This window comes from Somniosus microcephalus, chromosome 4 (genome assembly GCF_052327205.1).
Source record: "Somniosus microcephalus isolate GS21.2 chromosome 4, FLI_Smic_1.0, whole genome shotgun sequence".
NCBI lineage: Eukaryota > Metazoa > Chordata > Chondrichthyes > Squaliformes > Somniosidae > Somniosus > Somniosus microcephalus.
In genome coordinates this window covers 184,721,347-184,747,894 of record NC_140990.1, presented here as the reverse complement: position 1 = coordinate 184,747,894, position 26,548 = coordinate 184,721,347, and the positions used below count along the sequence as shown (strand labels likewise).

The 26,548-nt window shown below is 45.0% G+C and overlaps 1 protein-coding gene across 3 annotated transcripts in view; it reads left to right on the top strand.

Moving 5' to 3' along the window:
* The window catches only part of LOC147120067 (ras-associated and pleckstrin homology domains-containing protein 1-like), a 287,386-nt gene that overhangs the window by 157,220 nt on the left and 103,618 nt on the right, over positions 1 to 26,548 (top strand). The window contains exon 5 of one of the 3 annotated variants that reach the window (XM_085985598.1): positions 7,972 to 8,049. The exons of the other annotated variants lie outside the window; for them this stretch is intronic. Within the exon in view, the coding sequence (XP_085841724.1) occupies positions 7,972 to 8,049 (78 nt within the window). The remainder of the gene's footprint in view (positions 1 to 7,971; positions 8,050 to 26,548) is intronic. 3 annotated transcript variants of the gene reach the window in all.

Genomic DNA, 26,548 nt, shown 5'->3' with positions numbered 1-26,548 from the left:
TGGTGTGTTTCTACCCATTTATATCTTTCTTCACACCCTTCCACTCCCTAAACATTGAGAGAGTGCAGGCTTACTGAGGCAACCACTGCAAACAGAACAAGGTGATATGTTCATTTTTATTTTAAAAAAGGAATGAAAGAATTGGTACATTTAGTTGAGATGTTATGCTCTGAAAGGGTTGTTGTACTTTTGCACCTGTATCTGCATCAAGATTTAGTGTGATAGCAAAATATTGCAGATGCTGGAAATCCGAAATAACAACAGAAAATGCTGGAAAAACTCAGCAGTTCAGGCAACATCCGTGGAGAGAAATTTGAGTTGACGTTTTGGGTCGAAAACCTTCTTCAAAACTGGAAAGAAAATAAAATAGATTGAAGGCAAGACTGCGATCGAACAAAAGAAGAAAAAGAGACAATAAAGGGTATTCAAAGCCAGACGAGATGGTAATAGGCCCGTGGAGACAAAAGGCAGCTGAGATTAGGTGTGAAGTGTACTGGCAGGTAAGAGACAGCTGCCAGGTGAGAGAGAGAAACAAAAGGAAAGGAGGGGGGGGTGGAAAGGAGGACCCAAAACAAAGGGGTGGAAAAAATTATAAGTAAAAAAGTAACAGGAGCCGAGGTTATGATCTGAAATTGTTGAACTCGATATTGAGTCCGGAAGGCTGCCAGTGTGTTGTGAACCTAATCTGAGGCTGCCAATTCAAGTCAGACTGAGGGTTGTGACCTGGGTTAAGACTGTCCTGGATTCACTTTCTTGCTTTCAACAGAGAGGGGATTTGCATTTTTGGATAGAAGTCTAACCCACTGTTGACTTCCTACATCTTTCCCCGCCCCCAACCCCCCCGCCCCCCCCCCCCCCACTCCCCTTTCCTAATTGGAGGGAAATGCCGAACTTCTGTAAATATTTGTCCATCCAGTGTCGGCATCAAATACTCCCAGGGCAGGTACAGCACGCATTAGATACAGAGTAAAGCTCCCTCTACACTGTCCCATCAAACACTCCCAGGGCAGGTACAGCACAGGCTAGATACAGAGTAAAGCTCCCTCTACACTGACCCATCAAACACTCCCAGGGCAGGTACAGCACAGGCTAGATACAGAGTAAAGCATCTTCTACACTGTCCCAACAAACAGTCCCTGGGCAAGTACAGAGAGAGTTCCACACTTTTACCACCCTTCTCTCCTGAATGGCCTGGCTCTGATTTTTAAGGTTATGTCCCCTCGTTCCAGACTGCGCTCCCCCTCTCTTTCTCTCCCCCCCCCCCCCCCCCCCCCCCCCAAACCAGTGAAAAAAAGTTTCTCTACCCAATCAATTCCTTTCAAAATCCTAAATAACTCAATCAGATCACCTCTTAACCTTCTATATTCCAGGAAATACAAACCTAGTTTATGTAATCTCTCCTCGTAATTTAACCCTTGGAGCCCTGGTAACATTCTGGTGAATCTACGCTGCAGTCCTTCCAAGGCCAATATATCCTTTCTAAAGTGCAGTGCCCAGAACTGTACACAGTACTCCAGATGTGGACTAACCAGGAATTTGTTCAGCTGTTGCAAAACTTCTTGCCCTTTATAGACTAGCCCTTTAGTTGTAAATGAGAACGCTTCATTAGCCTTTGATTTTTTTTTTGTACTTGGCCACTGCATTTTAGTGATCTGTGTACATGGACCCCTATATCTCTTTGGCCTGCCACTGTTCCTAGCTTTTCAACATTTAAAGCATACCTAAATTTATCCTTTTTTTGGTCCAAAATTTATCTCATTACTGTTTATGGGACCTTGATATGTGCAAATTGTCTGCTGTGTTTTCTGTTTATGTGGACATCAGGTGGACCTGATGGGGCTCAACTGAATGATGTGTAGAATACAGTGCACGGCCTTTTGGTTGAATACTGTCATGAGTGCAGTTATAAAACGCCACCCCAAGATCTGTGGTGATTGAAGTTTCTGCCCTCTTGATGTGAGGTATAGCTTAAACAGTGAGTCCCCCTCTAATGTACTTGAAATGTGGATGACGCACCTCTAATTTAATGGCCTAACATGCTGCTCCACAGATTGGCAGAATACGGCTCTGCCTCTCCAATGAGCTGTTCACTGAGTCTCCAGGTCACCCATACTGATACCTTGCTTGAGCATCTGTGCTGAGGAGAGTTTGAAGAGTTTGGGATTCTTCATTCTGGAGAAGTGAAGTTTCAGGGGTGCTGTTACTGAAGCATTCAGGATTCTTGGAGGATGGATGAATTGAACCCAGATAAGATGTAACACTGCCATAAAATTTAGAATTAGGGGACACTGGCTGCAGGCTCAAGTTTAGAAAAGCTGAGGGGCACAGACTGTTTGCTCAGAGGGTGGTTAACATTTGGAGTGGACAATCCAGGGAGGGAGTGGAAGTGGGGAGAGTGGGAAAATTTAAGGGAGAATTGGTTAGATACTGAAGGGGGGAGTGCAAATAAAATGTCAGTTTTTGTGACTGGCCCGAGGACTGCAGAATCTTTTCTGGTCCTGTACTTTCTTAGACTTGTGATACCTTGGTTTTTTTTCCCCCACAACAAGAACATAGTCAGAGGCAACCTTGTAAAGTAACAAAGGGTCACTGGCAGTTGAGTGCCATTTTAGGGTTAGCCAGAGATGAGATGAACTCTCAACCAGCTGTACTCCTCTGATATACTGTAGCTCTGATAAAAACTAATAATTAACAACTGCAAAATGTTTGAAACTTTGCATTAGTGCCTACAGCTAGAAAATGAAAACCAAATAAGTCAAAGGAGCTATGCACTGCATATATCCATTTTTCTCTTTTAAATGCCATCGCCTCACTTTTAAGTTCTGAATCTCATTCCTTCACCACCTGCCCCTTCTCCACCCCCCCCCCCCCCGCCTCAAAAGTTACATCCTAGGGATCTGGCCTCCTCCCTCGCTGCCCCCCTTCCCCAATGCAAGTATATCCTTCCTTAAATAAGGAGACCAAAACTGTACGCAGTACTCCAGGTGTGGTCTCACCAACGCCCTGTGCAGCTGTAACAGGACTTCCCTACTTTTATACTTCGTTCCCTTTGCAATAAAGGCCAACACTCCATTTGCCTTCCTAATTACTTGCTGTACCTGCATGCTAACTTTTTGTGATTCATGTACAAGGACCCCCAGATCCCTCGGTACCTCAGCATTTTGTAATCTCTCCCCATTTAAATAATTTGCTTTTTTATTTTTCCTACCAAAGTGGATAACCTCGCATTTTCCCACATTAAACTCCATTTGCCAGATTTTTGCCCACTCATTTAGCCTATCTATATCCCTTTGGAGATTCTTTGCGTCCTCCACACAATTTGTTTTCCCACCTATCTTTGTATCATCAGCAAATTTGGCTACATTACACTCGATCCCTTCATCCAAGTCATTAATATAGATTGTAAATAGTTGAGGCCTCAGTACTGATCCCTGCGGCACCCCACTAGTCACAGTTTGCCAACCTGAGAATTACCCATTTATCCCGCCTCTGTTTTCTGTTAGTTAGCCAATCCTCTATCCATGCTGATATATTACCCCCAACCCCGTGAGCTCTTATCTTGTGTAGGAACCTTTTATGTGGCACCTTATCGAATGCCTTCTGGAAATCCAAATACACGACATCTACTGGTTCCCCTTTATCCACACTGCTCGTTACACCTTCAAAGAACTCCAGCAAATTTGTCAAACATGATTTCCCTTTCATAAAACCATGCTGACTCTGCTTGACTATATTATGATTTTCTAAATGTCCTGCTACAGCTTCCTTAATGATGGACTCCAGCATTTTCCCAATGACAGATACTACGCTAACTGGTCGATAGTTGCCTGCTTTCTGTCTCCTTTTCTTAAATAGGGGTGTTACATTTGTGGTTTTCCAGTCCGTTGGGACCTCTTCAGAATCCAGGGAATTTTGGTAGATTACAACCAATACATCCACTATCTCTGCAGCTACCTCTTTTAAGACCCTAGGATGCAGGCCATCGGGTCCAGGGGACTTGTCAGCCTTTAGACCCATTAGTTTGCCTAGTACTTTTTCGCTAGTGATCGTGATTGTTTTAAGTTCCACCCCCACCCCAATAGCCCCTTGATTATCCATTATTGGGATGTTTAGTGTCTTCTACAAAATATTTGTTCAAAGTCTCTGCTGTTTCCCATTATTAATTCCCCAGACTCATCCTCTAGGGGACCAACATTTACTTTAGCTACTTTCTTCCTTTTTATATACCTGTAGAAGCTCTTACTATCTGTTTTTATATTTCTTGCTAGCTTACTCTCTCATAAGCTAGTTTCTCTTTATCATTTTTTTAGTCGTCCTTTGCTGGTTTTTAAAAATTTCCCAATCCTCTGGCCTTCCACTATTATTCGCAACATTGTATGTCTTTGTTTTCAATTTGACACCATCCTTTACTTCCTTAGTTAGCCACGGAAGATCCATCCTTCTCGTAGAGTCTTTCTTTCTCTCTGGAATATATCTTTGCTGAGAGTTATGAAATATCTCCTTAAATGTTTGCCACTGTTTTTCTACAGTTTTACCCTGTAATATATTTTCCCAGTCCACTTTAACCAAGTCTGCCTTCATACCTTTGTAATTACCTTTATTTAAGTTCAGGACATTAGTTTGAGACCTAGCTTTCTCACCCTCAAACTGAATTTGAAATGCTACCATGCTATGATCATTCTTCCCAAGAGGATCCTTCACTTAGAGATCATTAATTAATCCAGCCTCTTTACACATTAACAGATCTAAAATAGTCTGCTCCCTGGTTGGTTCCACAACGTATTGTTCCAAGAAACCATCCCGTATACACTCTAAGAACTCTTCCTCAAGTGTACCTTTGCCAATTTGCTTTGTCCAATCAATGTGAAGATTAAAATCTCCCATGATTATAGCTGTACCTTTCTTACAAGCCTCTATTATTTCTTGATTTATACTCTGTCCTACAGTGTGGCTACTGTTTGGGGGCCTGTAAACGACTCCCACCAGTGACTTCTTACCCTTATTATTTCTTATCTCCACCCAAACTGATTCTATGTGTTGATCTTCTGAGCCAATATAATTTCTCTCTACTACACTGATCTCATCCCTTATTAACAGAGCTACGCCACCTCCTTTTCCTTTCTGCCTATCCTTACGAAATGGCAAATACCCCATAATATTCAGTTCCCAGCCTTGGTCACCTTGCAACCACGTCTCTGTAATGGCTATCAGATCATACCCATTTATTTCTATTTGCACTGTCAACTCGTCTATCTTGTTATGAATGCTGTGTGTGTTCAGATATGGAGCTTTTAATGTATTTTTACCATTTTTCCCTACTATGACTCCTCTTTCTGATGCACTCTTATGTGTATATGCTCTGCCCCTTTCTGTCACACTCTGATTATCATTACCCCTATCGCTACCCTGCACTTTTGATTTCTCATTTTTCTTTGACTTTTTAAATTTCCGCTCAGCAGATCCCCCCACTATTTAGTTTACAGCCCTAGTTATTCGATTCACCAGGACACTGGTCCCAACCTGGTTCAACTGAAGCCCGTCCCGACGGAACAGCTCCCTCTTACCCAGTACTGGTGCCAGTGCCCCAAGAATCAAAACCCATTTCTCCCACACCAATCTTTGAGCCACTCGTTCATCTCTCTGATCTTATTTACCCTATGCCAATTTGCTCGTGGCTCAGGTAGTAATCCAGATATTATTACCTTTGTGGTTCTGCTTTTTAATTTAGCCCCTAGCTGCTCATACTCCCTCAGCAGAACCTCTTTCTTTGTCCTACCTATGTCGTTGGTACCTACGTGGACCACGACAACTGGATCTTTCCCCTCCCATTCTAAGTTCCTCTCCAACCCAGAGGCGATGTCCTTTACCCTGGTAGGCAACACAGCCTTTGGGACTCACGCTTTTGGCGGCAGAGAACAGTGTCTATCCCCCTAACTATACTGTCCCCTACCACGACCACATTTCCTTTTGCTTCCCCCACTTGAATGGCTCCCTGTACCACAGTGTTGTGGTCAGTTTGCTCATCCTCACTGCAGTCCCTTCTCTCGCCCACAGAGTAAGAACCTCGTAACTGTTGAACAAGAGCAAGGGCTGAGGCTCCTCCAACACTACCTCCTGGGTCTCGCTACCTGCCTCGCTCGTAGTCACACCCACCTGTCCCTGACCACGGACCAAATTTGAATTAATTAATCTAAGGGGTATGACTGCCTCCTGGAACACAGTGTCCAGGTAACTCTCCCCCCTCCCTGATGTGTCACAGTGTTGGAAGCTCGGACTCCAGCTCATCAACACGGAGCCGAAGTTCCTCAAGCAACCAACACTTACTGCAAATGTGGTCGCCGTGGACCTCAATGGTGTCCACCAGCTCCCACAGGTTGCAGCAGTAACACATCGCCAACCCTGACATCTCTAATGTATTTAATAAAGTGTTTAAGTTTTGAACGTTTAGTTTTTAATCCCAGCTCTTAATTTAAACCAATGCCCAAGAAAAAGGGAGAAATACTGACCAACCAAACGCTTCCCTGCTTTTGTGTGACGTCACACTTGAATCTTTCTACTTCTTACCCTCCCAGGTTGGTTGGCGCTGCTCCGGGCTCGCTCTCTTGTAGTCCCACTGGCCAACTCGGTGGTGTCCTTTTATCTCCGGCCTGATCTCCCGCTCTCGCACTCTCTTGTTTCCTCACAGAATCTCCCGCACTCTTTCCTCACAGAATCGCCTGCTCGAGTTCAACAATTTCAGACCATAACCTCTGCCTCTTTTTTCCCCACATGGCAGCTGTTGATTCTGCCATTCTCATTTACACCTCATCTAGACTCATCTTTTGTTTCTTAAATTGTCCCATCACCATCTCCTTTGGCCTTGCACCATTATCCCTTTTGTCTTTTAATCTCTCCTGCCTTCCATCCTATCAGACCTTCCCTTTTGCTCTTTCCTCCCCTCCCCCCTTCCCTGCCCCTGCACCTGCTTAAAAATCTGTTACATCTCTAACTTTTTCCAGTTCTGACGAAGGATCATCAACCTGAAACGTTAACTCTGTTTCTCTCTCCACAGATGCTGCCTAACCTGCTGAGTGTTTCCAGCATTTTCTGTTTTTATTTCAGATTTTCAGTGTCCGTAGTATTTTGCTTTTGTATCCTCGACATTGCTATGGCTGGAATGTATAAGCTCTGTCATTTATAAAAAAAAGCATACAAAGGACAAAGACGTGATTGCTGCAGCAATTTCTTTTATTCAGGAATAAATAATACCATAGCCTTTATTTCAAGGGATTCCTCTGGGGAATGAGCACTTTGATGCTCTGTATAGAGTAACAGATGGTTGGCAATGAATCACAGGCCCACGTGAGTTAATTTCATTTGGGGGCCCACAAGTGCATATACAAGCCGAAAACGGAGGAACTGTTCATGTGCCCACCCAGTGTGACTGGGGGAACAATCTGCACAGGCACAGATGCCGTGGAGACATGATTAACCACTGGCATCTGGGATCCGAGATGCAAAATTATGGAGGGACATTCTGATGCATGAACGGGTTATTGTACCATGAAAATCAAGTAGACAGAAGACATTGCGTGTATTAAATTGTGGAAACGTTGAGCTTTGGATCCACAAGTCTGTTGTGTTAGAGTGTGGATTACACAGTGAGTTAGGTTAAGGCAAAGTAATTGCACTTCAATACTTTATTGACTGGACCTTTTGGACTTGTGCTATAAGACCTAATTGAGGAAAGATTTATAGGTAGGTTTCCCCGAAATAGTTGGAAGTGCATAATGTGATTAACTCGTGGTTCTTGACTTTCCCATACAAATGCATGCTGGTGGGAAAGAGCATCTGAGAAGTGCAGTAACCATCCTTTTCCCTTCTCCTCTGCACCCTCAGTGTAAAGAGTCTTGGTTTGTTTCCTTCTGCATGATTTTAAACGGGTCTTCCTTCCCTCCCTTTTTGCATTCTTTTTCCTTTGCACCTCCACAGCATGTTCCCTCGAGTCGCCACAGTAAACAGGTCAGACGCCACCTTGACTTTGCGGAGGAAGACTTGGAACTGAGGACTGTAAGTCACTATCACGGTGTGTTTGTGCACGATTGCATGTATTCACTGTTTCCACACTGTCCCTTGCTTGCATGTATTCGCTGTTTCCACACTACCCCTTTCTTACCAGGTTATGGTTCTCATTAATTAAATCAGAAAATGGTGCAGGTGCCCAACGGGTCGAGCAGCATCTGAAAGAGAGGTTCACAACTCTGGTGTAAAAGTGCTTCCTCGGAGGTTCTCCTGAAGTGACATGCATACCTCATAGGTTCAGAGAGCCGCGTGTAATGGACAGAAAAAATGGAATCTTGTGCTGTTGGATGCATCTGTTTGCTTGACAACAATGCTGTGACTCCAGAGCCAGGTTTGTTTATTCCATGGAAGTTCCTCCAATATTGTGTTTGTTGTTGGAGACACTTCTATCGTGTAAATAGGGCAATAGTTATGGGGTTTGTGTAGCCAGCATCTTCCTTTGTTGAAGTTCATAATGATTCACTTGAAGTTTACACTTGGCAGGAGCTAAATTTTGCCAAAGGGATCCTCAATTGGAGCTAGTCACAGGAAAAGCACTACAAATTACTGTGTAGAGCAGATGCGTATATTACAATGTTTGAGCAGGAACTAAATTTAGCTTTCAAAGGTGCTTAAGGAGGCAATTTCTTCTGAAACAGAGCAGTGCTCTTGGCGGGACTCCTGTAATTCACAACCTCATCTCTGAGCAGTCACTCTATGCTAATCCAAAATCTGGATGTTTGATGAAATGTTAGGTATCCCAGGCGAGAATAATGCGTGCCATAAAAAAGAGGTCCTCTTCTCTCCCATTTGAAGCCAACTGCCTTCTGCCACCCTTGTTTGAATGGAGTCGGTTTTAAATTGGAAATAAGAATAAGCAATATGCAAAACAGATTATTGCTCGTCAAGCAGCCAGTAAAATTGATCGGTCTGGTCTCATTTAATGAAAGCCTTACCCTGTTCATCTCCAGTTTGGTATCTAACCTCTCAAACTACTTCTGTTAACTAACCTCTCCTGCCTCCATGTTTCAAGGTAAGTGCTTTATGCTTGTATTGCTGTTGTAAAAGAAGTGTGAAATCCTTGGATTGCAATTGTTATAGGTTTAGTTGAGTAACTTGACTACATTCTAACTCAACTGACCAATCTCAGAGCTGAGCGCCAGGTATTCCTGTTTATCTGTCTAATCTGCTAGTCTGTGTTATACTAATTGGTCAGTTTGATACATCTACATTACTTGCATGGAATATCCAAGAATTATGGTACATATCGGAGGGCGATAAGTGAGGCTAAGGAAGAAATCCACAAAGTGCTGCTGTTCATCATGAGTTGAATCGGTCGCGTTTTGGGTTTTTTGGCCTTTTTGTTGAACTACCTGGAAAGGATTTTGTGATTTGAGTCGTGTTTAAGTATTGTGTTTTAAAACAGAATGAATTTACATAGCTTTAAAATAGCAGGCTGAAGGCATTGAAGACGTGTATTAAAACCAGATGGGCCAGTTTGTAGAATGTCTCAATTTGCAATCCAATTCAAATTCATACAATGAGGGGCCCTTTTCTCATCCCAGGCCAGGATGTTCCCCATTTGTTTTGAAATACTTGTATTAAACTCCCACCCCAAGGGGGAGGAGGGATTGCTGATTTTTATTGACTGTCTACTGGCGTATTACTGAGGAGGTAGTCAGTATCATAGCACACCCTTGGCTGGTAACAGAGGAAACAGGCACTTTGGCAATCAGGATTTTAAACAAGAGACTCTGAACTGGAGTTCTTGACCCCAGAGCTAGAAGCTTAAATGAAAGCCAATTTTTTGCAGTTAGATGTTTCTTACAAAGAAAAGTAATGCCAAAATCCTGGCCAATATTTATCCCTCAACCAACATAAACAGATTACAGGAAACTCTGTGCTATCCGGCACCGACGGGACTGAGCTGTTGCCGTTCCCTCAAAACTGCCGGACACACCAGCGTTAATGTTGAAGTTTTTCATCTCCGTATCTGACAACAAACACTGTTGCTTAGCAACAGCTTCTAAACAGTTGGCCCGTACCTTGGAAGCGTCTCTGAAGCTGTTGCTAAGCTACAGAGACTTTGCAGAGCCTGACTTGGGGGAAAAAAAAGCCACGAGAAGAAAAAAAACCTAACAAAACGGCTCCTGATTTTTGCCGGTGGCTCGAGCTTGCCGGACATTTAGCCTCTGGATAACACAAAGTTTCCTGTATCTGGTCATTAGCACATTACTGTTTGTGGGACCTTGCTGTGTGCAAATTGGCTGCCGTGTTTTCCACATTACAACAGTGACTCCACTTCAAAAAGTACTTCATTGGCTGTAAAGTGCTTTGAGACATGCGGTGGCTGTGAAAGGCGCTATATAAATGCAAGTCTTTCTTTCAAAAATCAAGTAAGTGAGCCAACAGAGGAGAGGAGAGAAGTGAGATTGAGCTAAGAGTGGAATTTGCTTTGTCTGTTGTACATTCACTCATTAAAAAAAAAAAATCAAACAACTGAAGGAACCACAGGACCATTAGTCTTGCATCAATAACTGCCTAAGTAATGGCAAAAATCATGAATAAGCTTGAAGTTTACTAACATGAAAATAAGTGAGAAAGGCAATTTGTTCCATCTTTGCTCATACAGTTAAAAAGATCTCAAAGTTCCACAAGCTCCCAGTTACTGTATCCAACTGTTACTTAAATGATTCACCACCATCATCCTACCCAAAAGTTGATTTACGTGTTGATCACTCTCTGCAAAGAACCAATCCATAAATTTGCCTTTGATGCACATAAATCTACATTGCTACTGAAATCCTCATCCCGTGCCTTTGTCTCCTCCAGACTATTCCAGTTCTCTCCTAGGCGACTTCGCATCCTCCACTTTCCGTAAACGTCAGCTCATGCAAATTTCTGTTACCTGTATCTTATCCGACTCCCCGCCGCCCCAAATGCCTCAACTCATCCTTGCATCTAAATCCTTTCATGGCCTTGTTTGTCCCTATATCTGTAACCTCCTCCAGCCCTACAACTCTTTCTCCCCTTCCCCCCCCTCCCACCGCCCCCCTCCACCCCCACCAAAAACTCTGATTCTAGTTTCTTGTCCACTTCCCTCCTTTTACCCCACCATTGGCTGTGCCTTCAGCCACTTGGGCACCATTCTTTGCAACACTCCTCCCCTGCCCATCCCCAATCCATCTACTTCTCTCCTACTTTAAGACCTTCCTTAAAACCTACATTTTTGACGAGCTTTTGGTCACGCCTCCTAATATTTTTGCCTTTGGCTCAGTGTCCATTTTTTGATTCCACCCCTGTGTAGCCCCTTGTGACTTTTTTCTACATTGAAGGTGCAAGTTATTTTAGTAATTTCTTACAACTCAGCCCTCTTATTGTAGGGATCATCCTCATGGCCTTCTCTGAAATAGACTGAATGTCACCCTTGTGCACGGTGTCCAATTCTGGTCAAGACACAAGGTGTGGCCGGTTTAGAATACCATACAGTTTGAGCATGACCTCTGACTTGGACTCTACTATTTTGACTTTGTTGATTGCTGCACTGCATTGGTTAAGGTATGTTGAGCATAAAAGTCTACTAATGTCATCTAGATATTTCAACTCATTAGCTATTTCACGTTGTCCATATTTCTTCCTGTGTGTAGTACTTTACACTTATCTGTTAAATTTTTATAGAATCATAGAAAGTTACAGCACGGAAGGAGGCCATTTCGGCCCATCATGTCCACGCCGGCCAACAAAGAGCTATCCAGCCTAATCCCACTTCCCAGCTCTTGGTCCGTAGCCCTGCAGGTTCGAGCATCTCGGGTGCACATCCAAGTACTTTCTAAATGTGGTTAGGGTTCCTGCCTCTACCACCCTTTCAGGCAGTGAGTTCCAGGCACCCACAACCCTCTGGGTGAAGAAATTGCCCCTCAAATCTTCTCTAAACCTTTCACCAATTACTTTAAATCTGTGCCCCTTGGTTTTTGATCCCTCTGCTAAGGAAGTAGGTCCTTTCTATCCACTTTATCTATGCCCCATATAATTTTATACAACTCAATAAGGTCTCCCCTCAGCCTTCTCTGTTCCAAGGAAAATAGACCCAGCCTATCCAGTCTTTCCTCATAGATAAGATTCTCTACTCCCGGCAACATCCTTGTAAATCTCCTCTGTACCCTCTCTAGTGCAATCACATCTTTCCTGTAATGTGGTGACCAGAACTGCACGCAGTACTCTAGCTGAGGCCTAACTAGTGTCTTATACAGTTGAAGCATAACCTCCCTGCTCTTATATTCTATGCCACGGCTAATAAAGGCCAGCATTCCGTATGCCTTCTTAACCACCTTATCTACCTGGCCTGCTACCTTCAGGGATCTGTGGACATGCACTCCAAGGTCCCTTTGTTCCTCTACACTACTTGGTGTCCTACCATTTAATGTTTATTCCCTTTCCTTGTTAGCCCTCCCCAAATACATTACCTCACACTTCTCCGGTTTGAATTCCATTTGCCACTGTTCTGCCCACCTGACCAATTTATTGATATCTTCCTGCAGTCCACAGCTTCCTTCTTCAGTATCAACCACACAGCCGATTTTAGTATCATCTGCAAACTTCTTAATAATACCCCCTATATTCAAGTCTAGATCTTTGATATATACCACAAAAAGCAAGGGACCTAGTACTGAGCCCTGCGGAACCCTACTGGAAACAGCCTTCCAGTCACAAAAACACCCATCAACCATTACCCTCTGCTTCCTGTCTCCGAGCCAATTTTGAATCCAACTTGACACTTTGCCCTGGATCCCATGGGCTTTTAACATCGTGACCAGTCTGCCATGTGGAACCTTATCAAAAGCCTTGCTAAAGTCCATATAAACTACATCAAATGCACTACCCTCATCTACCCTCCTTGTTACCTCCTCAAAAAATTGTATCAAGTTTGTTGGACACAACCTTCCCTTAACAAATCCGTGCTGACTATCCTTGATTAATCCGTGTCTTTCTAAATGAAGATTTATCCTGTCCTTCAGAATTCTTTCTAATAACTTTCCCACCACCGAGGTTAGGCGGACAGGCCTGTAATTACTCGGGCTATCCTTTTCTCCCCTTTTAAACAAGGGTACCACATTAGCAGTCCTCCGGCACCACACCTGAAGCCAGAGAGGATTGAAAAGTGATTGTCAGGGCCTCTGCTATTTCCTCTTTTGCTTCGCTTAACAGCCTGGGATACATTTCATCCGGGCCTGGGATTTATCCACTTTTAAAGCTGCTAAACCTCTTAATACTTCTCCCCTCACTGTTGATTTCATTTAATATTTCACCCCCCCCCCGATAGCAATGTCTGCTTCACCCTTCTCCTTGTGAAAACAGACGCAAAGTATTCATTAAGAACCCTACCGACGTCTCCCGCCTCCACACACAGATTACCCTCATGATCTCTAATAGGTCCTACCCTTTAGTTATCCTCTTACTCTTAATATATTTATGAAACATCTTTGGGTTTTCCTTGATTTTACTTGCCAAGAATTTTTCATGCTCTCTCTTTGCTTTCTTAATATCCTTTTTAATTACACCCCTGCACTTTCTGTACGCCTCTAAAGATTCTGGAGTATTTCTCTGTATCTGTCATACGCCTCCCTTTTTTTCTTTATCCTACCCTGTATGTCCCTAGACATCCAGGGGACTCTAGATGTGTTAGTCCCACGTTTTTTCTTTAAGGGCACATACTTGGTCTGAACCCTCCGGATCTCCTCCTTGAATGCCTCCCACTGCTCTGACACTGATTTATCTTCAAGTCGCTGTTTCCAGTCCACTATGGCTAAATCCACTCTGAGCTTAACAAAATTTGCTTTTCCCCAATTTAGAATTTTTATCCCTGGTCCATCCTTGTCCTTTTCCATAACGACCTTAAATCTAACAGAATTATGGTCACTAGCACCAAAATGCTCCTCCACTGATCTGACTTCTAATTGCCCAGCTTCATTCCCTAAAACTAAGTCCAGAACCGCCCCCTCCCTTGTTGGGCTTGCTATATACTGGCTAAAAAAGTTCCCCTGGATGCATTTTAGGAATTTCGCACCCTCTATACCCTTCACACTAATTTTACCCCAGTTAATATTGGGGTAGTTGAAATCCCCTACTATTACTGCCCTATAGTTTTTGCACTTCTCAGAAATTTGTCGACATATTTGTTCTATCTTCCTCTCACTGTTTGGGGGTCTATAGTACACTCCCAGCAGTGTGATCGCCCCTTTTTTGTTTTTCAATGCGACCCATATGGCCTCGTTTGATGATCCCTCAAACGATGTGCGGGTTAGGTTGATTGGCCATGATAAAAATTGACCCTTAGTGTTAGGGGGGATTAAATACGTGGGGTTACGGGGATAGGGCTTGGGTGGGATGGCTGTCGGTGTGGGGACCGGGTGCTAGGGTTTGGATGATCAGCCATGATCTTGTTGAATGGCGGAGCAGGCTCGAAGGGCCGAATGGCCTACTCCTGCTCCTATCTTCTATGTTTATATGTTTCTATATCATTCCCCCCTCACAGCTGTAATAATTTCTTTACCTCCCTCTCTATCCCACCTGAAAATCCTGTAACCAGGAATGCTGAGCTGCCATACCTCCTTTCAGTCGTGTCTCTGTAATAGCTAGAATATCATAGTCCCAAGTATCTACCTGTGCCCTCAGTTCATCTGCCTTGTTCGCTATACTCCTTGCATTGAAGTATATACCATTTAGTACATGCAAACCTCCTTTTTGACTACTATCTAGCCCTTGATTCCTCTATCTTTCCAATTTACTTTCTACATTTTTGTTTTCCAATTCCAGATTTTCTTCCCTCCCTATTGACTCTGTACTTAGGTTCCCATCCCCCTGCCAAGCTAGTTTAAACCCTCCCCAACAGCACTAGCAAACCCTCCCACGAGAATATTGCTCCCATTCCCGTTGAGGTACAACCCGTCTGGCTTGTAGTGGTCCCACCTCCCCCAGAAACGGTTCCAATTCCTCGGGAATCTAAAGCCCTCCCTCCTACACCATTTCTCCAGCCACGCATTCATCTATCTTCCTATTTCTGAACTCACTAACACGTGGCACTGGTAGTAATCCAGAGATGACTACTTTTTGAGGTCTTGCTTTTTAACCTCTTTCCTAGCTCCCTAAACTCTGCCTGCAGGACCTCATCCCTCTTCCTACCTATGTCGTTGGTACTGATATGGACCATGACCTCTGGCTGTTCACCCCCCCCCCCCCCCCCCCTCAGAATGCCCTACCTTTTTTATCTACCTTTTTGATATTGTACATACTGTGTCTAACTCGTCTTGAAGTGCCTGACCTCTGCCAAGATTGAAGTGTCCTTACTAGTTTGGTAGGATATACATCAATAGGTTTTAGCAGGAGACCACCTTGCCTGACCAATATATTTGAATGTTTTGAGGAAGCAACATTGAAGCCCTGCAGATGGTTCAGAAGAGCCATGAGTTTGATCCTTGGTATCAGAAGACCGAGTTACGAGGAAAGACGAGAGAAATTGAGCTTTCATGGAAGGAGGTGACAGAGAGGCACTGCAAGGTACATTAGCTGATAAATGGCATAGGAAAAGTATATCTATAACATCACTTCAGATACTGGAAAGCTCTAATGTAGTGTACCTGGACTTCCAGAAAGCCTTCAATGAAGTATCGCATCAAAGGTTGTTACACAAGCTTAAGACAGTGGGTACCCTGGTTAAAACTTGGAGGTGGATAAAGAATGAGAGGGGAAAGCAGCAGGTCTCAGTTAGGGGAGTGATGAGAGCTACACGGAGTACAGAATATAAGAGCAGAGAGGTTATGCTAGAACTGTATAAAACACTAGTTAGGCCACAGCTAGGGTACTGCATACAGTTCTGGTCACCACATTACAGGAAGGATGTGATTGCACTAGAGAGGGTACAGAGGAGATTTACGAGGATGTTGCCAGGACCGGAGAATTTTAGCTAGGAGGAAAGATTGGATAGGCTGGGGTTGTTTGCTTTGGAACAGAGGAGGCTGAGGGGAGACTTAATTGAGGTGTATAAAATTGAGGGGCCTAGATAGAGTGGATGGGAATGACTTATTTCCCTTAGTAGAGGTATCAATAACCAGGGGGCATAGATTTAAAGTAATTGGTAGAAGGATTAGAGGGGACTTGAGGTATGGAACTCACTGCCTGAAAGGGTGGTCGAGTCAGAAATGCTCATCATATTTCAATAGCACTTGGATATGCCTTGAGGCACCATAAACTGCAAAGCTACAGACCACAAGAGCTGGAAAGTGGGATTAGGCTGGATAGCTCTTTTTCGACCGGCATAGACACGGTGGGCCGAATGCCGGCCTCCTACATAGGATTACGTAGGATATACGGCACAGAAACAGGCCATTGGGCCCAACCAGTCCATGCTGGCGTTTATGCTCTACTCGAGCCTCTTCCCGTCTTCCTCATCTAAATCTATCAGCATAACCCTCTATTCCCTTCTCCTTCATATGCTTGTCTAGCCTCCCCTTAAATGCATAGTGTACTATTTGCTTCAACCACTCCCTGTGGTAGCGAGTTCCACATTCTCACCACTCTTCGGGTAAAGAAGTTTCTTCTGAATTTCTGGGTGACTATCTTATATTGACGGCCTCTAGTTATGCTCTTCCCCACAAGTGGAAACATTCTCTCTATGAAAGGTTTTGATAGAGTGGATACAATTTTAAAGACCTCTATTAGGTCACCCCTCAGCCTTTTTTTCAAGAGAAGAGACCTAGCCTGTTCATCCTTTCCTGATAGGTATATCCTCGCGTTTCTGGTATCATCCTTGTAAATCTTCTCTGCACCCTTTCCAGTGCCTCTATATCCTTTTTATAATATGGTGACCAGAATTATATGCAGTAGTGTGGTCCAGCCAAGGTTCGATACAGGTTTAGCATAACTTCCCTACTTTTCAATTCTATACCTCTAGAAATAAACCCTAGTGCTTGGTTTGCTTTTTTTATGGCCTTGCTAACCTGTGTCACAACTTTTAGTGATTTGTGTATTTGTACTCCGAGATCCCTTTGTTCTCTACCCCACCTAGACTCGCACCCTCCAAGCAATAAGTGACCTCCCTATTCTTCCTAGCAAAATGTAATACCTCACATTTATGTGTTGAACTTCATTTGCCAATTATATGCTCATTCTGCAAGTTTATTCATGTCCTCCTGTAATTTGTTGCAGTCCTCCTCAGTATTGACTATCTCCCCACCGCCCCCAATTTGGTGTCATCTGCAAATTTAGAAATTGTATTTTTGATTTCAAAGTCTAAATTATTCATATATAAATTGTGAACAACAGCAGTCCCAGCACTGATTCTTGTGGAACACTACTACCCACCTTCTGCCACTGTGAATAGCTACCTTTCACCCCTACTCTCTGCTTTCTGTCTTGAAGCCAGCCAGCTATCCATTCGGCTACTTGCCACAACTCCACATTCTCTGACCTTATTCATCAGTCTATTATAGGGTACCTTATCGAAGGCCTTTTGAAAATCTAGATAAATTACATCATCTGCATTACCATTGTCTACTCTCTCTCTTACCTCTTCCAAAAATTCAATGAGGTTGGTCAAACAAGACCTTTCCCTTTTGAAATCCATGCTGACTATTCATTACTATGTTTTTGGTGTCTAGATGTTCTTCAATTTTTTCCTTTTAGTAGGGATTCCATTATTCTTCCGACCATCGATGTTCAGCTGACTGGTTTATAATTCCCTGGACATGTTCTATCCCCCTTAAATATAGGTATTACATTAGCTATCTGCCAGTCCTCTGGCATTACACCCTTTTCTAACGAATTATTAAATATGTGTAGTAATGCCTCTTCTCTAGATTCTTTTAAAATGCGTGGATGCAATCCATCTGGGCAAGGGGTTTTATCCTGAGTTTGATTAGTTTATTTAATATAACTCCCCTTTTTATTTTAAATGCACTTTTCTCATTACTAATCTCATCATCCAATGTCATGTCCACCTGTTCTATCTCCCTGGTAAATACTGAAGCAAAATAATTATTTAATATTTCTGCCATCTATTATTTCCTGTAGTATTATCCTGTCTAACCCTTAATGGCCCTATTCCCATCCCAACCTCCCTCCTTTTATTGATGTGCCTGTAAAATATTTTACTATTTTGTTTTATGTTCCTTGATAATTTAATTTCATAGTTCCTCTTTGCCTTCCTAACTTTTTTTGACTTCTAATCTTTTTGTATTCTCCTTTATCATGTACTCCCCTGATGTCTATGTACTTAATGTATGCCTCTTTCCTTACCCTCAATTGTTCCCTTATGGCTTTATTCCTCCATGGAGTCTCATTAGTGCTTAGTTTGTTTCCTTTTAGCGGAATATATTGTTCCTGCACTCTGTTGAACACCATTTTAAATGTTTCCCATTGATGTTCTACATCGTTGTTTGCCAATATTGTTGCCCATTTTATTTTCCCAAGTTCTACTCTCAGCCCCTCAAAATCCACTTTTCTCCAATCTATTACCCTGGTTTTCGTCATACTTCTGTCCTTCTCAATTATCATGAAGTGTATTATATTATGGTCACTATTGCCCAGATGTTCCCTTTTACTTCTCTTATCTGCTCTGGTTCATTCCCCATAACTAGATCCAATAGCAAATCCTCCCTTGGGCTTTTTACATATTGGGTTAGAAAAGAGGCCTGTACACATTGGAGGAACTCCATTCCCTTATCCTCTTTACCTACCTCTTCTGTCCAATTAATATCGGGGTAGTTGAAATCCCCCATGATGATTTTTGTTTTACTAATTTCCCTAATTTGTCTGCATATTTTTTCCTCTACCTCCCTTCCACTATTAGGTGGTCTGTAGACTACACCTATTAGTGTGATTGATCCTTTATTATTTTTTATCTCTATCCATATGGATTCTATTTTGTCTTACTGATAGCTGCGTCACTTTTTTTCAATTGCCATTGTTATCCCTAATAAGTACAGTTACTCCACCTCCCCTTTTCCCCTCTATCTTTTCTAAATATGTTATACCCTGCAATGTTTAATTCCCAGTTCAAATTTTTCTGTAGCCATGTCTCAGTAATCCCTACCATGCCTGGTTCCTCGCAACGGATGACTGCCTCCAGCTCCCCTGTTTTATTACGGACACTGTGTGCATTGCTGTACAGACAGTTTAACTAATTTTTAATAGGATTTCCCCTCACTTTATGTTTAACCATCTTTTTAGATTCCTGTTCTATAACTCTCTTTATTCCTGTGCTGTAAATTTCTGATTCTACAGTCCCCCGAGGATCAGTGCTGGGGCTCCCATTGTTTCTAGTCTACATAAATTAGGGTGATTGTATTTTCTAAATTGAATCCGGGGACACAGAGTGGGAACACAACAAAGTAGCCAGGATGGAAAATGTAGGTTGCACAGCATAGCGAGGCAAAAAGTTTTAGCAGCCTATATTTTAACTGTTGTGCATATACACTACAAATGCAAAACAAATGTGCATATAACTACTGCGGATGTGACATCACCCAATTGAAGCGCATTCAGATACCGTTTATAAATACAATAACACTCTTCAGGAATGTCAGTTTTTCGTACCCACTGTCTATATGGCCTATTCAGAGAATCTCTTTCTTTACATCACTGCCCAAGTCATTTATTTCCCTTACTCTGCTCCCGCCGTCTGCTCCCTAAAGCTGCTCCTGATGGTGCCGTGTTATTGTCCCGGATACCAGGTATGTCAGTGCCTCTCAGCCCTCAGGCTCACTCACCTCGGCCAGCTGTTTGCCAGAAGCCGCCTGAGACTCCGCATCATGGCATGGTCCGGGAAGGAGACGAACTACTGCCTTGTGAGGCAGTGACCGTCCTCTGGCTTGCTGTCCGTGGACTCGTCCACTCGGTTCCAGCCACAGGTAGTCAGATAGTTCACGTGATCTAGGCCAAGACTTTTATTCGATGGCCGGTGTTTGTGCTTCAGTCCCTCGAGGCAATATCTGGTTTCGCCATCACTTCACTAAGTTCCCCATTTTTGTTGTGCTTTATTGTTAACCCCCACGGGAAATGGGGAGGGCGAACCTACATTGACCAATCAGATTCGCATTTTCACATCACCAGCAAATGAGATGCGTTACCTGTCCCTGGGCTCCGACTCACCACCCAATTAGCCAGCACTCGCCCCCAGTCTGTCCTTTCATTGGTCCAAACTGAAGCTAATTCAGTCAAAACCAACCTGTCCCAGCGCTGTCGTCACTTTCCATTTAGCCAAACCAAAGCCAATCCAGTCAAAGCAATTCAGTGGACAACAAACAGTGATCCGCCCTCTCATTGGTCTGTCGCTGCAAATGGGCAGAGTATCTGTCAATCAACAGTCGGCCTGTTAATTGGTCTGTCTCTGGGTGCGGGTGCGGATTTACGAGAGTTGCAGTTAGGATGAAAACTTATATTCAAATAAAGTGGCAGCTAGGGTATTCAGGGACCAGTTTCGTGAATTGGAGACTCTTCCGGGGACATTATTTGGCAGGGGACACAGTACCTCATCCAGGGACTGTCCCCAGAAAACGGGGACTTATGGTCACTGTGGTAAACCACTGTTGTTCACTTCACTGTTGTTCACTCTTGCCCATTGTTGTACCTGTCTGTGCATGCCTCAGCTGGTTCCGCCCCTGGCTCCACCCATATGCCCTGGTATAAAGGCGGCTGCTCTGCAGTTCCCCAGGCATTCAGGACCGGTCGACCACTAGAGGCATGCCTTCGTTCTTTAGCTAATAAAAGCCTGTTTGTTACTCTCTTAACTTCCAGTCTTTCTCAGTAATTGATAGCGCATCAGTCACCCTAACATAAATGACTTGGATTTGGATAACCAATGCAAATAATGATACTAATTGGAAGGAGGAGGCACAGACAAGTCTGATTACAAGTACAAGGACCTGGATAAAATTACCAACTGGTAGAACAATGGGAAATGAAACTCAATACAAATAAGGTGTGCGTAATGAATTATGTTGAATGAGCTAGGGAAGAGATCCAAGAGTGATGAACTCAACACTGACCATGTCGGTCATTGCAGAGCAACAATCAACAAAGCAAGCCCAATTAGCTAACGTGCAAAATCAGTAGAGGGCATCACACTGAAGCTGCTCATCGCTTGGGTAAGGATGAATGCTGTGTTTAATCATGGTCCCCAAGAGGAATATTCACTCCCTGGAAGTAGTACAGAGAAGGACTTCAAGGCTGTTCCCCAGTACCAGAAGAACTGGGTTATGAGAAAAAGGTAAAACAAACTTGGGCTTTTCAGCCTTGAAAAGAGGACACTTTATACAAGTATTTAAGATGGCAAATGCTAAAGATAAGGTAAATCTGAAACAGTATTTCAAACTAAACAGTGACAGTAAGATGAAGTGGCACAAGTTCAAACTAGTGAGATGTCAATCTTCAGTGAAATTTTGGGGAGGGTAGTGGAGGTACAAACCTTGGATGCATATTTAAGTAACAGGTGCATGCTGTGGTGGGAGAGGACTCTAAGCTTGGATAGATTGATTGGACTAATTTGTAGCTACCCTGTGCTCACAATTGTAGCATTATTGCTGGCCTTTGTTGAGTTCACTGCCTCAGAAGAGGTGGCAGTAAGGAAATTACAATTGGCTTGGGTTTCCACTCCAGATTGCTAGCTAGTGACACTCCCGCCCACCCCCTCAGCTATGTAAATCTTACTATCTAGGTTTACAGATGAAGAATGGCCACGTGAGAAGTACATGAATCCCCAGCATATATCGATGCCTTCGGCAAGGGGGCAGGGGGAGAAAAGTAGCAGCCCCTTGCCCACTGCAAAAAAAAAAGCGCACAACAGAACTTTTTCTCCAGTTATGTTGCCACTTTTGAAGAAACTGCCAGTGATAGAATCATAGAAATTTACAGCACAGAAGGAGGCCATTTGGCCCATCTTGTCCGTGACAGCCGACAAAGAGCTATCCACCCTAATCCCACTTTCCAGCACTTGGTCCGTAGTCTTGCAGGTTACAGCACTTCAAGTGCATAGCCAAGTACTTTTTAAATGTGATGAGGGTCTCTGCCTCTACTACCCTTTCAGGCAGTGAGTTCTAGACCCCCACCACCCTCTGAGTGAAAGAATTTCTCCTCTCAGCCCTGCTAAACCTCTGACCAATTACTTTAAATCTATGCCCACTGGTTATTCACCCTTCTGCTAAGGGAAATAGGTCCTTCCTATCCACTCTATCTAGGCCCCTCATAATTTTATACACCTCAATTAGGTCTCCCCTCAGCTGCTTCTGTTCCAAAGAAAAACAACCCCAGCCTATCCAATCTTTCCTCATAGCTAAAATTCCCCAGCTCCGGCAACATCCTCATAAATCTCCTCTGCACCCCCTCTAGTGCAATCACATCCTTCCTGTAATGTAGTGACTAGAACTGCACGCAGTATTCTAGCTGCGGCCTAACTAGTGTTTTATACAGTTCAAGCATAACCTCCCCGCTCTTATATTCTATGCCTCACCTAATAAAGGTAAGTATCCCGTATGCCTTCTTAACCACCTTATCTACCTGTCCTGCTACCTTCAGGGATCTGTGGGCATGCACTCCAAGGTCCTTCTGATCTTCTGCACTTCAGTGTCCTACCATTTATAGTGTATTCCCTTGCCTTGTTAGCCCTCCCCAAATGCATTACCCCTCACTTCTCCAGATTGAATTCCATTTGCCACTGTTCTGCCCACCTGACTAGTCCATTGATAGCTTCCTGCAGTCTGCAGCTTGCTTTCTTCATTATCAACCACACGGCCAATTTTTGTATCATCTGCAAACTTAATCATACTTCCTACATTCAAGTTCAAATCATTGATATATACCACAAAAAGCAAAGGACCCAGTACTGAGGCCTGCGGAATCCCACTGGAAACAGCCTTCCAGTCACAAACGCCCTTCGACCATCACCCTTTGTTTCCTGCCTCTGAGCCAATTTTGGATCCAACTTGCCACTTTGCCTTTGATCCCATGGGCTTTTACTTTCATGACCAGTCTGCCATGTGGGACCTTATCAAAAGCCTTGCTAAAGTCCATATAGACTACATCAAACGCGCTACCCTCATTGACCCCCCTTGTTACCTCCTCAAAAAATTCAATCAAGTTAGTCAGACACGACCTTCCCATGACAAATCCATGCTGACTGTCCCTGATTAATCCGTGTCTTTCTAAATGAAGATTTATCCTGTCCCTGTCTTTCTAAATGAAGATTTATCCTGTCCCTCAGAATTTTTTCCAATAATTTTCCCACCACCGAGGTTAGGCTGACTGGCCTGTACTCGGTCTATCCCTTTCTCCCTTTTTAAACAACGGTACCACATTAGCAGTCCTCCAGACCTCTGGCGCCACACCTGTAGACAGAGAGGATTGGAAAATGATGGTCAGAGCCTCTGCTATTTCCTCTCTTACTTCTCTTAACCGTCTGGGATACATTTCATCCGGGCTTGGGGATGTGGTAAACCACTGTTTGTATTCCTGTTTGTCCTGTTTGTATTCCACTGTGTACATGCCTGGACATGCCTCGGCTGACTCCTCCCACAGGTCCTAGTATAAAGGTGACTGCTCCCCAGCCCTTAGTATCATGGACCGGTCGACCACGCGAGGCAGACCTCCATTCTGTTGTTAATAAAAGCCTTTAGTTACTCTTCTAACTCTCAGTCTTTTATGAGTAATTGATAGCGCATCAATTTTATTAACAACATTTTTATAATGGAGAAGATCCTCACACCAGCATGCCTGGACTTAGATCATCGGGAGGCGGACTCATCCACCAAGTTTACTCACTGGCTTAAGTGTTTCGAAAAATTCCTGACCGCCTCCGAAGCAATCAAATCGGACGAGGACAAACTGGATGTCCTGACCTCCAAAGTGAACCACCGAGTGTACTCGGTCATCCAAGACGCGACCTCGTACGCGGACGCTATCAAGCTCCTCAAGGACCAGTACACGCGCCCAGTGAACGAAGTGTACGCCAGGCACCTCCTGGGGAGTCGTAAACAACAACCTGGGGAATCGACCGTGGAATACCTTCAGGCACTGTCTGTGCTTGGCCGGGCCTGTGGTTGTAAGGATGTAAAGGCCGCCGTGTACACAGAGGAACTTATCCGGGACGCTTTTGTAGCGGGCCACAGATCCAATTACACCCGACAGCGACTGTCGGAGCAGAGTAACCTCGACCTCAACAAGGCCTCTGAACTCGCATTATCGTTGGATGCAGCCTACCAGGGCATGGATGCCTACTTCTCTGCACCGTGGACGCCGCGGGGAATGACAGCCTGGGACACGGTAGGACCGCCTCAGCGCCGTGCCACCCCAGCCACACCCCAACAACGGCCCAACTACCGCAGCAGTGTCCCAAGGCCAGACAGCAGTGCCCCAAGGCCAGAAATGCTACTTCTGTGGCCAGGCAAAACACCCCAGAGCGCGCTGCCCGGCGAAAAACGCGATCTGCTCGGGCTGCGGGAAGAAGGGACACTACGCTAGCGTCTGCAGGGCCAAAGCCACCCCGAACCCCAGCAGCGCCGCGTGTGGGCCATGCGGGCCGCCATCTTGGACCTCCCCGGCCATGTGCGAATCACCGGTACAGCAGCCATTTTGGACGCCTCCAGCCACATGGGGATCATGGACGCCGCCATCTTGGACGACAGCCGGGACGCAGCAGGCCCCCGACACCGCCTCATCTGATACCCGCAGCGACACACCGACCCCTACGCTGGCATCCGTTACACTGGACCAAGCGAGACCGCACCAACTGGCCAGTTCCACAATGGACATTAAGGTAAATGGTCACGATACAATCTGCCTTTTTGACTCTGGGAGCACGGAGAGCTTCATCCACCCCGACACGGTGCGGCGTTGCTCTCTCCCAGTCCTGCCTGCGCAACAGCGGATTTCTATGGCCTCCGAGTCCCAGTCGGCGGACATCGGCGGCTACTGCGTGGTGACACTCGTAGTAGACGGGACCGTGTACGATCATTTTAAACTTCTGGTCCTGCCTGACCTCTGCGCTGCCGTCCTGCTGGGGTTAGATTTTCAGTGCCACCTTAAAAGTGTTACGATGGCGTACGGTGGACCCCTACCCCCACTCACAGTCCGCAGCCAGCAGCTTCCAAACTGCCCGCCGCGCACCAGGTGCAACCTCTCCACACTCAGTCACCCCCCCCCCCCCCCCAACTGTTTGCTAACCTCACCCCCGACTGTAAGCCCATCGCCACAAAGAGCAGGCGATACAGTGCCGGGGACAGGGTTTTCATTAAAACCGAAGTGGAGCGGCTCCTGAAAGAAGGGATTATTGAGGGCAGCACCAGCCCCTGGCGAGCCCAGGTTGTGGTCGTTAAGACTGGCGAGAAGCAGCGCCTGGTCATCGACTACAGCCAGACAATAAATCGCTACACCCTGCTGGACGCCTACCCACTCCCCCGTATAGCTGATATGGTCAACCAGATCGCGCAGTACCGCGTCTTCTCGACCATTGACCTGAAATCAGCGTACCACCAGCTCCCCATCCGCCCTGAGGACCGCCAGTACACTGCCTTTGAGGCAAACGGCCGCCTCTATCACTTCCTTAGGGTTCCCTTTGGCGTCACCAACGGGGTCTCCGTCTTCCAAAGGGAGATGGACCGGATGGTAGATCAAAATGCGTTGCAGGCCACTTTCCCATATCTGGACAATGTGACCATCTGCGGCCGTGACTTGCAGGACCATGACGCAAACCTCGAAAAATTCCTCCGCACCGCCCAACTCCTAAACCTGACATATAACAAGGAGAAGTGCATATTCCGCACAAACCGCCTCGCCATCCTTGGCTGTGTTGTGGAACACGGAGTCATCGGCCCCGACCCCGACCGGATGCGTCCCCTTATGGAACTTCCACTGCCCCACTGCCTCAAGGCCCTGAAGAGGTGCCTAGGGTTTTTCTCCTATTACGCCCAGTGGGTCCCCTACTATGCGGACAAGGCCCGTCCGCTGATCAAGTCCACCTCTTTTCCCTTGACGGCAGAGGCCCGCTTAGCCTTCCACCGTATCAAGGAGGACATTGCCAAAGCCACCATGCACGCAGTGGACGAATCCATCCCCTTCCAGGTGGAAAGCGACGCGTCTGACTTTGCCCTGGCCGCTACCCTCAATCAGGCGGGGAGACCCGTGGCCTTCTTTTCACGAACCCTCCAAGGCCCGGAGACCAGACACTCCGCTGTTGAGAAGGAGGCCCAGGCGATTGTGGAGGCTGTGCGTCATTGGAGGCACTACCTGGCCGGAAAACGATTTACCCTGCTCACTGACCAGCGTTCAGTTGCTTTTATGTTTAACAACAAGCAGAGGGGCAAAATCAAAAATGACAAGATCTTGAGGTGGAGAATCGAACTTTCCACCTACAACTACGAGATCTTGCACCGCCCGGGAAGCTAAATGAACCCCCGGATGCGCTATCGCGTGGCACCTGCGCCAGCGCGCAGATCGATAGACAGCGGGCCCTCCACAATGACCT